This window comes from Erpetoichthys calabaricus, chromosome 2 (genome assembly GCF_900747795.2).
Source record: "Erpetoichthys calabaricus chromosome 2, fErpCal1.3, whole genome shotgun sequence".
Lineage (NCBI taxonomy): Eukaryota > Metazoa > Chordata > Cladistia > Polypteriformes > Polypteridae > Erpetoichthys > Erpetoichthys calabaricus.
In genome coordinates, this window is record NC_041395.2 from 305619825 (window position 1) to 305634517 (window position 14693).

The following is a 14693-nucleotide window of genomic DNA, read 5'->3' on the forward strand; positions in this document are numbered from 1 at the left end:
AGGTCAATGAGTGTGTGTTTGTGCTCATACATGTTCTCAGAAGGACTGCTACCCTGTCCAGGGATGTTCCCTGCCTACTTGGTGTGACTGAAATAGACTGTGCCTCTCCATGGCCCTGAATTAGACAAGTGGGTTTGAGAATGTATGCATGCAAATTAGCTGCACTTGCAGTTTTAAATTTTGACATAGAATGAAAGTATTAATTACTAAACTCCGTCCCAAAGAATAAAGTCCATAAAGTTTGAATGTAAAAATAGTTAAAAGTTATTAGCATAAGAAATGGGCATGCAGCTAGCAAATACATCAAGAGTCTGTAAGCGTGAGATTAATAAATGGGTTCATCAATCAATGTAGGTTGGAAAATGAAATATGCAATTTATTAGTTTATTGTTATAGCATCCTATATATTTACAATCTTTATGTGTTTTATATACTGTACTAAACAAATATAAGCCTAAATTAAGTGTACAACCATTTGATTAATAAATAGGATTATGACTATCAAATCTTACATTTTTTAAGATGGGCCTGTGATGAGAAAGGTTTGTGGCATTCCATACTTTAAATGAATAATCGGGAGTCCCACCTCCGGGCAGGTGCAGGTGCATGTGTGACCTTGCAAGTGCCACTCCGAGGTTGATGGGGGTCAGTCAAGCACTTCATTCACACCTCGGAGGTGGTGGAAGACAGCACCTGCACTCAATCGGGGTTATGAAGGGGAGTATGCATGGCAAAGACAGGATCGAAAATGAATACAGTAAGAGATCAAGAAGAGGATCAGAAAGAAAAGAAGAAGAGAGAGAGAAAGGAATGAACAAAGCTTAGGGAAGGGGAAAGCGATAGGATGGAGAGGAGCCTGTGCTGTATGGGGAGGAGGCAGGTGGTCAAGAATATGCCCCAGGGAACGAGTGGCAGGCCTGCGCTCAAAAACGGGGCTGGGCACTTAGTGGGGTTCGGAGGGGAGTCCTACGGACGTCGAGGGAGTGGTGGAAGAAACCCGAACGCAGGATTATTGGATGACTGCACCTGTTGGTGGGCGAGGTCCTGATGGAATAAGCTGAGGAAATGCCAGAAATTAGAAAGGCATTTGGGCTTGTGACTATTTTAAGGAATCTGCCTGAGATATTTATTTATTTATAGTGGATTATTTATTTATTTTATCCCCCACCTTGCACATCTTTTTAACTGGATTAGTTATTGACATTTGAAAGCAACTTTTTGACACTGTTTGTTTGTTGGTTTAAAATAACTTAACCAACCCCTTGCTGACTGTGTCTGTCCTCATTTGCCCGGCTCGTCCTCGGGTATTTTATCAATGATTCTGGGTTCAAGTGGCTCCTGGAAGCAATTAGGGAGCATGGAGCTGACCTGGACTGTCACAAGGCCTCACAACCCGACAATTAAGCCTATTGTAAGTGTACATTCACTTGAATTACACTTTTGGCCTTAATCAGTGCATCAAATTACAGGAAGGCTTACTGATCTTTTTTCTCACCCTGGTAGTTTTATTCTTTCTTTGACCATTAGATCGGTTACCTAGTGACTCAGGGCATTAAATTACTTTTTATTTATTGTTATATTTTCAGTTGATTAGATTCCTTATTTGTAATTGGAAGCTCCTAGCTCTACAGTCATAAAAAATGTTCTTTATTATTTATACTTAGGACTTAAGAACAATGTAAAGACATATAAAAATGCATGCTGTCCTCACTGTATGTGCCACTGCACTTCTAATGCTTCCTTCACTCTGTCCTGCACTGCACAGAAGAAAATTTGAGTCTCAATTATCATATTGCCATAGCCTGAAGACATTTTTTTCCATCAGCATGTGTCACCCCCATACAATTAGAAAGTTTTTGACTCCTTCATTTTTAATTTCTATGATGATAGCTTGGCATTGTTCAGAGCTGAATTCTGTTTCCTAGTAGAAGTGCAGCTTCTAGGCTTTTAAATAGTAGCTGAGGCAGGATACATCTTTTGAAATATTTCCAAGTTAATATTGGCTGGTGTATAATTCCATAGTAAAATGCATGCTGTACATACACAAACATAGTGTATACATTGTAACTCCTATGGGGATTGTAACTGTAACTGTACAGAAGAGCAGATCAGTTTGGATTGTATGCCTGGTCTTACAAGTAAGTAAGGTAAGTAAAGCAAACAACATTAAAATGTAACACTTCTAAGTGACCACATTCACAGTTTGGTGAAGCATTTCTACACTGAGAGTAGTGGAATCTTCTAGAATGACAGAGTCTCAGCGCATAGGGTATTAGCTCAAAGTGAGTGGCATATACAGTACAACATGAAAATAATGTAAATGGGATTTAATGGCCATTCTGTTTAAAAAGCATTACTTCATTGGAGGACCTTCTTGTACAGGACATTCTGAAATGGCACTACCATGAGGAAACCAACAAATGATGGAATTTTTCATCTAACAGTGCCTTATGCCTATAGGAATTTGAAGATTTTCTGCATACCAAGGTGTACTAAGGCAATTCACGTTTCTCAGTTTAACAGAAAGACAAAGAAAACTTTAGAACCAATCATTTTACTTTAATTTTTTTGTAAAAATAATGAAAAGGAGCAAAAGGACTGGACTGCCAATACTGATGCTCTGTGTAAGAAAGGACAGAGCCGACTATACTTCCTTAGAAGGCCGGCGTTCTTCAACATCTGAAATAAGATGCTGCAGATGTTCTATCAGACGGTTGTGGTGAGCACCCTCTTCTATGCGGTGGTGTGCTGGGGAGGCAGCATAAAGAAGAGGGACGCCTCACGCCTGAACAAACTGGTGAGGAAGGCAGGCTCTATTGTAGGCATGGAGCTGGACAGTTTGACATCTGTGGCAGAGCGATGAGCGCTGAGCAGACTCCTGTCAATCATGGAGAATCCACTGCATCCACTAAACAGTATCATCTCCAGACAGAAGAGCAGCTTCAGCGATAGACTGCTGTCACTCTCCTGCTCCACTGACAGACTGAGGAGATCGTTCCTCCCCCACACTATGCGACTCATCAATTCCACCCGGGGGGGTAAACGTTAACATTATTCAAAGTTATTGTCTGTATACCTGCATTGTTATCACTCTTTAATTTAATATTTTCTTTATCAGTATGCTGCTGCTGGAGTATGTGAATTTCCTCTTGGGATTAATAAAGTATCTATCTATCTATCTATCTATCTATCTATCTATCTATCTATCTATCTATCTATCTATCTATCTATCTATCTATCTATCTATCTATCTATCATTAGCATTTGATACGGTGCTCAAGTGTAATCTTTCTTTTTCTTTAATGTAACTAAAAGTGTCAGAGGTCCTGGGACTCTTAGTTTTGTTACTGTAGGAAGTATATGAATTTAATATTGATTACATTACAGTAAATGGCAAACAGATGCAACATCCCAGAATTACGTTTTCATCTAGATGATGGTAAAAATGTATTTATTCATTTAGGATGATGGACACGGCTTTTTCAGAGATATGAAATAATAAGTGTGTAAATTCTTTAGACAACCAGCAGAACATACCTGTAAAAATTGTAATGAAAAAACTAATTCTAAGATTCATAATCCACTACAATCCTCTAATGGACAGTTGCCCTGTGCTGGGTTGTTTCGTGCCTTGGACTGGGTAGTCCAAAGAAACTACCGCTCAAATGTTGATTAAGTGGGTTATAAAATGTGTGTATTTTGTAATCCACAACCTCTGAAAGCACACATTTTTATTCAATTTTTAGTGTTCAGTGAAGAAATAAAACTGTTCATTTTAGCCTGGAAATAAACGTAAGAAGAAAAGAACTGTTCAAGCAATTAAATACTTTGTCCAGTAAACACAGGCTTCATTACCAGTTGAATTACTTAATGCAGAGTAAAATATAGGAGGTGAATGATGATCTGTGTATGGCTATCAAAATGTGACGGCCCTGCCCAGAAAGAACCAGGAGACAGGTGTGATTGTTACAGGAAGGTGAAACAGAATCCAAAAGAAAAAAACAAGCCAGAAATCTAGATCAGTGGTCCAGCCTATCTTTCACCTAATCCCAAACAGAAACCACAATTCTTTGCCAACAGTTGAAGCCCAAGATCAGCACACTAAAGTCAAAAAAGAAAACACACTCTTACTCTCAGGTTTATCTGTAATCTCAGGTGGCCTGGAAGTGTATTGTGTTGACCATTATATCGTCACTCCAGTAACTGAAAAGTCTCAACCCCTTAGGCAACGCCCCTGACAACAGGTCACTGCATCATGGCAATGAAGTGACAAAATGGCAGCATCTGTGAAAATACATGATGTTGGAAAAGGCACAAATATAATTGAATGACTTTAAAACTAATTTAAAACAAAAAAAATAAATGTTAAATTTGAATTCTTTGGGTATCAAAACCCGTCTTCTTGTTCTTTCGGCTGCTCCCATTAGGGGTCACCACAGTGGATCATCTTGTTCCATATCTTTCTGTCCTCTGCATCTTGCTCCGTCACACCCATCGCCTGCATGTCCTCTATCACCACATCCATAAACATTCCCTTAGGACTTCCACTTTTCCTCTTGTCTGGCAGCTCTATCCTTAGAATCCTTTTCCCAATATACCCAGCATCTCTTCTCTGAACATGTCCAAACCAGCACAATCTTGCCTCTCTAACTTTGTTTTGACTGGCCATCTAATGTATTAATTTCCAGTTTCGTCCATCCTCATCACACCCAGTGCAATCCCATATAAAATAATAAAATACTAACGTCTGCATGTCCGTCATGAAATTAATTGCAAACTACTGGGGCTAGAACCTTGACCTTAGTCTTAATTGAAAGATTATGACCTAATATGTCCTAATATGTTAATGTTTTAGATAGCAGCAACCTTGGCAGAGTTATCTAGGGTTGTGTGTTTATTGTGGCAAAGTAAGCGCACAACCAATTGATTTGGTAGAAACAAAAAGAGCAGGCCAACATCTACTGAACATCAAGCAAACCACAGAGACCAATCCTGTGATGGAAAACACCATAATAGGAAGAAAGAAGAAGAAGGGCAGCAACATCTGTTTACTGCCAAACACAAAATAGAAGGTGATTAAGTGGTGTAGAATAAGAAAGAATAAGCTGAAAAGTCACTAAATCACATTGACAAGTAAGAGGTTATACTGAATACAGACCACTTGAGCAGCAGACAGACATGCTGGATGATAGGCATGCAAGGCAAAGTTCAGTGGTCTCGTTTATGAAACTTACGTACACATAAATAGAGGCTCAAAATGTGGAGAGAGGCGTTATTATGCTGTGTATGATCCTGCACTGTCAGTTGCGGGACACTGCCAGATGCTCTAGAATGTAGGTGGTGGGGTCTCGACACATCAGGGGGAGCTAATCCACCAGTCAGTGAAGGTCTGCAGCACCATGACTGCATATGTATGAGGTTGATTAGCATGTTCCGTATATAAATGTTTCAGGGTGGTGTTTGAGATGTGTCAACATATGTGTATTTACAAGTTGATTGTTGATTTATAAATGGTAAATTGCGTACAACTGTGTGTATGCCAGGTTTTATAAATCTGATTTTTTTTTTCCTGTTTTTTGGTTTGTGAAATTTTTCAGGCTTGTACCCATGCAAAGTTCTATAAACAAGGCCCCAGGATATGGAATGCAAAAATGCCCCAGGGATAGAAATGCACATTCACAGTTAAAAGGATTGTCAAAGCTAGCCTTTTGTAGTAATTATTTACAAAACATAAGAAGTATCAACAGCTTCTTATATGTAAGTTGGTTTTTGTTTGACTTTTATTTAAGGCTGAGGATCAGCAAGTTTTACTAGTGACATATAACTTTTACATATAACTCCAAGAAGACACAGAAATAAATTAATCAAAATACTGATTATAACTAAAACAAGTGAAGTGACAAATTACAGCAATTAAAAATGCCATATAAAGGCATTTCCATTTGGAATTAACAAATAGACATACCTATGACGTGCGGTTCCACCTCTTTTTCCATGAGTTCTTCGGGAGTTGCAAATTCACTTAATGTGATTTTAGGTGTGTTCTCAGTTTGGCTGACAGAGCCGATCATTTCCTGTTCCTTCTCATGATTAACTTCGGCATAGATATTAATCCACGGTATTTTTCTATAAACAGACAAAATTGCAAAAACATCACAAAAAAGGTGCCTTGATTGAAATTGTTCCTAAGATCAAGATACGTTGGCAACACTGCTTTTGTTCAGAAGAGGATACAAACACAAAGTAAAAAATTATTTAGCCATAAATGTTAACATTTTTGCATTTTACCTTAAAAATATATTGCTCTTGATTTAAACTTGAAAAAGAAAAAATCCCCTAATTTGGAAAGATGGCAAAAATGACACACATCTTGGTTCACAATAAAAACTGAGTAACCTTGCTCAGAATAGGGATAGTGGAACCTAATCATTATCCAAGATTAGGGAATGCCTTCTGTCTGGGTCACTAAACAGACCCATCATATACAGCAAAGTGGGCATGTATAAGACACAACCAAATAAAAGGTAAAGGATAAAGTCCATGTTGACCTGCAGAACGAAAACAAATTTGGAAAAAAAAAGCTAAAATGAGAGGTGACTGATAAGAGACAAGATCCTAACATTTCACAGTAAGTAACTGGGGTAAAGTATTTCAGCTAAGATTTTCTAGTAGACACTGAAAAGAAATTATGAGCACATCAGGTTTTCAGATTATTAAATACATTCATTCTGCATTTCACCAACATTGTTATGGAAAGAATAAATATTTACTTTTCACCCCATATAAATGCTTAAGGTGAACAAAATCAGCTGGCACAGACCTTGATGTACTTTCCTAACTTTTGATGAACATACCTAGTCTTTGAAATTAATATAATGCAATACAATAAGTTTTATTATGCATATGAATTGTGGCTTGTTGACTAACTGGATTATTTTCAAATCTCTGAGCTCTGTTAACACTTGAATTACCAAAGCCTACAAAAAAGCTTGTAATCCCGGCCCTCCTTAAATCCGTTTGCACCTCTCCATCAGCATCTTTTGTGTTGTAAATGTGTCGATCAGCACAAGAAGCAAGCAGCCTGCTGTTCCATCCACCCACTAACGCAGAAAGGGGAGAAAGTTCTCTCAGCTCAAGTCTGTTTACCTGCGTGTGAGTTGCCGAGAGTTTGTCATTTGGAATACATGCATTTTATGTGTGTACCATGTCTACAACAATCTATGTAAACACATAGTTAAAATGGAAACATTTTTCATGTTTTAGTAATAATTGACAAAATGTAGACATGAAGTGTATAATGTGTGAAGCCTGAAGTCCAAATTTCAAATAAACACTTTCACAAAAGGTACAAGTATAAGAAAACAAGTGTGCTTTTATTCAAGAATATAACTGCAGGTTTTTTTTCAGGTTGCTATGTCATGTTTGCATGTCACCTCCATGAACATCTTATTCATGTCTTTGGCTGGATCACTTCTATTACCGTTAGGAAAGCAGGCAGCCTTCTATTAATACATGCATTTGCACAGTGACAGAATTTTCAAAATCCATCACAATGGATTTGAAATAAAGCAGTCATTATGTGACTGAAGTGAAGACTTTCAGCATTAATTTAAGGGGTTCGCCAGAAAAATTGTATGAGCCATTTAGGAATGACAGACATTTTTCTGCATAGTGCTCTCCCCCAAAACATTTTCCAAAATCAAAAGTATATGGACACTTGACTGACAAGAAGTTCCATAGCCAGGTGGGATCAGTTCCTTCATTATTTCATTAACTATTAGGAATTGGAATTGATTCCAAGTGTGGAATTTGAATTTGTAAGCTGTCACTCACAGTGAACTCAAATTATGAGCTCCAAAGAGATGTTCATGCAAGTAAAAACAGTCCATCATTAGGCTAAGAAAACAAAATAAACCTGTTCTAGAGATAGCAGACACACAATGAGTGGTCAAATCAACCATTTGGTATATTCTTAAAAAGAAGGAACACACTGGTGAACTCAGCAACACCAGAAGATCTGGAAAACCACAGAAGGCAACTGTGCTGGGATGATTGCAGAATTCTGTTCTTGGTGAAGAAGAACAGCTTCACACCATTCAGCCAAACCCAGAACACTCTCCAGGAGGTAGGCCTATCACTGCTAAAGTCTACAATCAAGAGAAGACTTCTTAAAAGTAAAGACAGAGGGTTTTACCACAAGGTGCAAACCACTGGCAAACCTCAAGCATAGGAAGGACAGATTAGACTTAGCCAGAAAAAAAAATCGTTTCCAGTTCTGGAACAATTTTCTTTGGACAAAGGAAAATAAGATCAATATATACCAGAAAACTGGAAAGAGAAAAGTATGGAATAGAGAAGAAATGGATCATGATCCGATACATACTACATCATCTGTGAAACAGTGGAGGCAGTTTAATGGCATAATCATGTATGACTGCCAAAGGAAGTGGGTCATTGGTGTTTATTGGTGATATGACTGCTGCCAGAAGTTTGCAGGATGAATTCTGATGTGTATAGGACTATACTATCTGCTCTGATTCAAATGCCAAATGCTGCAAAACTGATGAGACAATGCTTCACAGTACAGATTGATAACGAACCAAAACCTACTGTGAAAACAAAGCAAGTGCTTTACAATGCAAAGTAGTGGAATATCCTTCAGTGGCCAAGTCCAATCAACTGACCTCAACCCAATTGGCCATCACATTTCACTTGCTGAAGATTGCCATGGGTTACAAGCTTCAGGTAATCCTAATCTGTAAAGGATTTTCAACCAAATATTGATAATGATCATTGTAGTTATGATTGTTAGTTTGTCCAAATACTTTTGAACCCCTGAAAATAGGGGGACTATGTATAAAAATGCCTGTCTTTTCTAAAAAGCTCATATAATGTTTGTGTTAAACTCCCTGAATTAAAGCTGAAAGTCTACACTTCAATCCCATCTTGATTGCATTGTTTTAAATACATTGTGTCGGTGAACAGATCCAACATTGTTGTGTCACTGTCAAAATACTTATGGACCTGACTGACAGTAAATAGTGGAGCAGCCTCTTTTGTTTTAAAAAAATGTGAACATTTTCTATGAGCCCCATTATATTTTAGCTTCCTTTAAACAACAAAAGCCTGTCAGCTCATAACTTCATTATCTGCAGATTCTTTGTAACCTTGAGGGCAGTTGCGAGGTGACGCAAACATAGAACAGAGGTGACCAGGAGAAATGAAATAAAGTGATTTTTCTACAGAGGAAAAAAATTACACAAGGTTGAAATGGAAAGAATAATAAACCACACAGTATTGCAAAATACTGAAACCTTAACACAACCTGTGGGGTGGCTGGTGCATTTTCTTATTCCCAAAAAAAACAAACAGTTACACTCCTTCTCGCCTCCATCACCTCTCTCTTAAAGCACACGGACATTTGTTTCCCCCACCAGGTAATTCCTTGCCTCACACTCTTCTCTTAACTGCTGTGACCACCAAGCTCCAAAGCTATGATCTGTTATCTCAGGACAGTACCTATTAAAATTCCGGGGGTCATCTTCCTAAAGCTCCCCCTGCCAGCTCATTGACCCTTCTAAAAGGAAAAAGCTACGGGTGCCTTAACACAGACAGCCATCTTGGTGGGGATTGTGTGTCCTGTGTCCTTGGTGGGGATTTGTGTGTCCCACAGTCATCCAATTATTACTTTGTCCATGGAACAGTTATTCCAGGAAATGTGTTTAGTCTTTTAGACATTCTTGCCAAGGCAGGTTACTGCTGGCCTACTTCCTGGGAATGTCACCTGTTTTATACCAATTCTGACCCTGACCACAGCTATCTTTACACTTCTTCTAAGAGGAGTGTTTGATGTCAACATTCAACACTGACTGCTTTATCAAAACTACCAGACCTTTATGGAATCCTATATAGCACCTGCCCCGAATAGGCCTCCCTCAAAATACTATTAAGTCTAATTTGATGTGAGAATCTAATTCTTAAAGTAGTGGACATTAATCTTGATTTATATTTATTTTCACTTATTAGATGTGTAGAAATATCATGCCTTACCATTTTTAAAGCCTGCTTGATCCTGAGCAAGGTCTTGGGGTGCTGGACTCTTTCCCAGCAAACACAGGGCACACGGGAGGAAAAACGCCTGGCCACGGTGCGAGTTCATTGCACACACACGCTTACACACACACCACTGCCAATCTATCTGTCCTGCTTATCTTTAGACTGTAGGGAGGACACCAGAGTGCCCGGAGGAAACCCATGCAGACACTGGCAGAAACATGCAAACTCTGCACAGGGAGGATCTAGGTTGTAAACCTTTGTCTCCTTATAGCAAGCCAATAGCAGTACCACTGTGCCATTATGCTGCCCTGTGCAGAAAAAATCTTTGTATTATTCTTGTTTACAATTATCATTTTTAGCAATGCTTTTCAGTTGTTGCTGGCCATTTGTGTACGCGTGCACCACTGAGTGGCACTGTTATGCTGCCATCTTAGGTGGTGATTCCTATCAGTTAACATTGGAGATCTGCAAAAAAGAAAAAACAATATACCTATTTGTTCATAAGAACATGTGTTTTGATGAATAATTTCTTTGACCCAAAAAAAAGGTTGATGCTCTAGGCAAAGCCCATAATTGACTATGAGCATGGCTCTGCCTCTTTATACTTACATACTGTTTCTGAATACCAACATCTACCTGGGTCTGTATTCTGAATCTCTTAAAGTGTGTTTTACTACTGTTTTATGTTTCCAGTTACTTTAATAGCTGCTGGATGTAGACATAGTTGATTGTTCATTAGAGGGGCAAGGTGATACTCTGGATAAAGTTGGTGTGGCTAAGAAGGTAAAGAGTTCATAGAAAGAATGTACTATTGGAAGAGACGTATCCAGTGTATTTTCTTTTATTTATTTTTGGTTGCTATTCTGTCACACACTATATCAAATATGTTCTTTTAAGGACAGATTAATATATGGAGGAACAAACTAACAAGAAAGCATTAATTTACTTATGTGACTTCCCGCTTATACACGTTGACGTGTATGCACATGTAATGGAGGTCCGTCATATATAACCAGTGTTCCTATGTCACATTTTACAACTGCCACTGCTATCTGAATGCAAAGTATGAACAGCAGCTGTTTGAATTATGATGCTTACTTGTACACACAAATAAAGGACGAATACATACAGTATACACACTGCACAATATAAATATAAGATGATGTGATAGATAGGGAGTCAAGAAAATAATGGAAAAAGACTCTTTTAAATCTACTTCACATCAACCCATTCTCCACAAATGATGTCCCAAACACAGCCAGTGTTTTTTCACAATTACGAGCAGCATAGCTATGTGCAGATACACTGTATATGTACAGACTCATTTATTTTCTTTTTGCATGGAAATAATATAGGGAAGCTCTGGCAGTTTGCTGATCTTGCTGATGTGTTACTCTTTTCTTTTTTTTTTCAAAAATCACTAAATATTACTATAATTTCTGTTTATAGTCATGGGAAAGAAAATTGGCAATTTTAAAATATTTTAAAAATCTGAATGTGCCAAATGTAGTAATTATATGCCAACTGCCTGAACCTGTTTTAGAAGCAAATATTGCAAGTGATTTTAATATTCTAAAAGCTAATGCACATGGAAGAAAAAGAAATATACAGTACATACACATTGTGATAGACAGCCGGGGTCATTGCCCGGTTTGGGACGATCTTTTGTGGAGAGGACCGGGGTAGTGGATATATCACCAGCAGTACCTCCCCTGGGACACGAGAGGGCAGCCCCCCTGGTTTACATCGGGACCATGGTTCTGGAGCTTAGAAGCTCAATCTTGTGGGGGCCCGTGGCCACCACCAGGGGGTGCCTGGACAGTTCCAGAGCTGTGGTCTGCAGCACATCCGCCACACCTGCAAGTGCTGCCAGAACAGGAGCCGGATTCCCATGCAGCACTTCCGCCATACCCGGAAGTACTACTGGAGCTTGATCGAGGAGCACCTGGAGCACTTCTGGGTGCAGTATAAAAGAGGCTGCCTCACTCCACTTGGGAGCCAGAGTTGGGTGGAAGGTAAACAAACTTGAGAGGAGTGGAGGTGGCAGAAGAAAAGTAAAGAGAAGAAGGAAAGGAAAGAGGGAAAAAGGACAGCGAGCATTGTTGGGAATTTCGTCACTGTGTGGTGTTGTAGAGGAAGAAAAATAAAAGTGTGTGTTTTGGACTTGGCTGTCTGTGTCTGTCTGTAGCCGTTGCTGGTCTTTTACAACATAAAAAATTTGCACATTTGTAAAAACTGAATTACAAAGATGATTAGTTTAGTCCACAAGATAAGTACAAGTACGTGCAATAATAGCATTGGTCAACAACAGTTTTGTCCCAAGCATTGTGATGGATGTTCTGAGTATACCTAATCATTCTAATTCCAAAGATGAAGTCAGATTATTTTTCTATCTGGCTTAATTTTCTTGTGACAACACTATCACATTTTCATTGTTTAGTGTCATCACAGTATAAAAATATAAATAATTAAATCATTTCAAGTATTAATCACTATTACATTAAGTTTTTTTTTTAATTCACTTATAGAAAATCTACAACATGAACACACCATGGATGAGTGGGTAACACTTTAGTTTAGGTACTGCAAAAATGTATCTATTACTCATTTACTCTTATGAAACAAGAACATAACAAACACTCCTTGGGTCTTCATAACACTTATAAAACATCAATAGATGGGCCATTCACCTCTGTGGAGTGTGGCACCTTGACATAATGGTAAAATGACTTGTTAATATAAAGGAGGTCTTCTACTACATATTGAATACCAAGAGAAATGTGTCTTAGTTAAGCTCCTCAGACCACTCCAAAGTGACGTTCTAGAAGCAAGTCACACTGCAGAGATGTATAAACACTTTAGTGATGTTTTATAAGTGTTATGAAGACCCAAAGAAGCCTTTGTTAAAGTCTTGTTACATAAGAAATAATGAGTAACAGATGTATTTTTGTTGTTCCTAAACTAAAGTGTTACCCCTTCTGTACTTTTAGCATTTGCTACTAACATGACAAAATCATATGAGAACTAAAAGTATTTTTAGAAAGCTTTCAGCATCAGAAATATATGTAAAATAACTATACCAAATGGTGTTTGTGTGTGTGTGTGTGTGTGTGAGTGAGAGGGACAGTAGGGACAAGCAGAACCACTGTGTTCATTATTGATGGCCAAAGCGTCCCTCACTTGTTCCAGGAAAGAGAAATGTGGTAAACAGTCCATTTGCTGACCCTGAGAAAGTTTTTCTTTCTCCTCTACATATCAAACTTGGACTTATGAAACATTTGTTAATCCAATGGCTAAAACACAAACATGATTCATATACTTGAGAAATACATTTCACATGATCAATGATATGAAGATTAATTAAGGCATTTGTAGGTCCTCAGATCAAAGAAGTGTTAAAAGATGGGAAATTTAAAGAAGAGCCCCATAATGCTGAGAAAGATGCTTGGCAGAGCACAAACATTTTGGGAAACTGTAAAGACGAAAACTATCCTTAAGTAGTATGAGACCTTCTAAAGTCACACCAAACAATGGATTGCAATATGTCATTGAAGATTCATTTCTTGGACGCTCACTTGGACTTTTTTTCTGAAAATCTTGGTTTGGTCAGGGATAATCCTAGTGCACAGTTTCATCAGGACATTTCCGATATGAAAATCGTTGCCAAGGCAAATGGAGTCCCAGTATGTTTGTTGACTACTGGTGAACTTAATGTTCTTAAGGAGAAGAACAGTGGGAAATTAAAAAAAGGTTTTGATTTTACGTTTGTCATTTTAATAAGGATGTAAATATACAATATTATTATATTTAAGTTGCACATCACTCAAAAATGTTACGTGATAGAGAAATTATAAAATAAAAGCATATTTGGACTCAACACACAAAATACTGTAAGATTTGGGTATTTTTAACTTTGGGGCAATATTTTAATTTTATTGACGAGTATAATATAAAGATACCAGTAATGGCGCACTGTACGATAACGTGCAGTGAATATACTTGACTTAAGCATTCATAGTTTTCATCCTCTTTCTCTGTACGTTTAGCATGCATTTGCTCAGATGTTGATGTGCTTGCTGCTTCCTGAGCAGCTCTTCTTTTCTCCACCCTAGCGGCTCGCTTCTTCTTTTCTTTCGTCGGCATCTTTTCGCATTAAAACTGATTAAGTTTGTGTTGCAATTACTTAGTACGTTTTCCTTAATTTTTCACTTCACCTGGCACGTAAGTCTTCAATCTGCCTCAAGAATGATTTAAGATATCAACATGTAGGGGAAGTGACGGCAAAGGTGGTAGGGATGAGAATGGCGTCCGAACACATGCACTACACGGTTGATTTTACAAAAGATTGGATTCTACAATAAAATAAATAAAAATAAAAATAGGAATAACCTTGGAGGTCAATCATCACCCCGAAAGTGGATAGTAGACGTCACGAAATACTGTATATGTGTACCAAATTTCAGGTTTATATTTCAAACGGTTTGCAAGCTACAGGTGATTTAAAATCCTGGACAGACAAACGAACAGCCACAGTAGCGTATTATATATAAAGATAAGGAATCCAAACCTGATAATCAGAGAAAGTGTTGGAAATTCAACCGAACAATTTGTGCCCATGAAAACCAAACATTTCTTTA

General features: G+C 38.1%; 1 protein-coding gene across 1 annotated transcript in view; it reads right to left on the bottom strand.

The window, feature by feature from the left end:
* The window catches only part of sorcs3a (sortilin related VPS10 domain containing receptor 3a), a 1273344-nt gene that overhangs the window by 11923 nt on the left and 1246728 nt on the right, over positions 1-14693 (bottom strand). The window contains exon 27 of the mRNA XM_051922209.1: positions 5966-6126. Coding sequence (XP_051778169.1) covers positions 5966-6126 — 161 coding nt within the window. The remainder of the gene's footprint in view (positions 1-5965; positions 6127-14693) is intronic.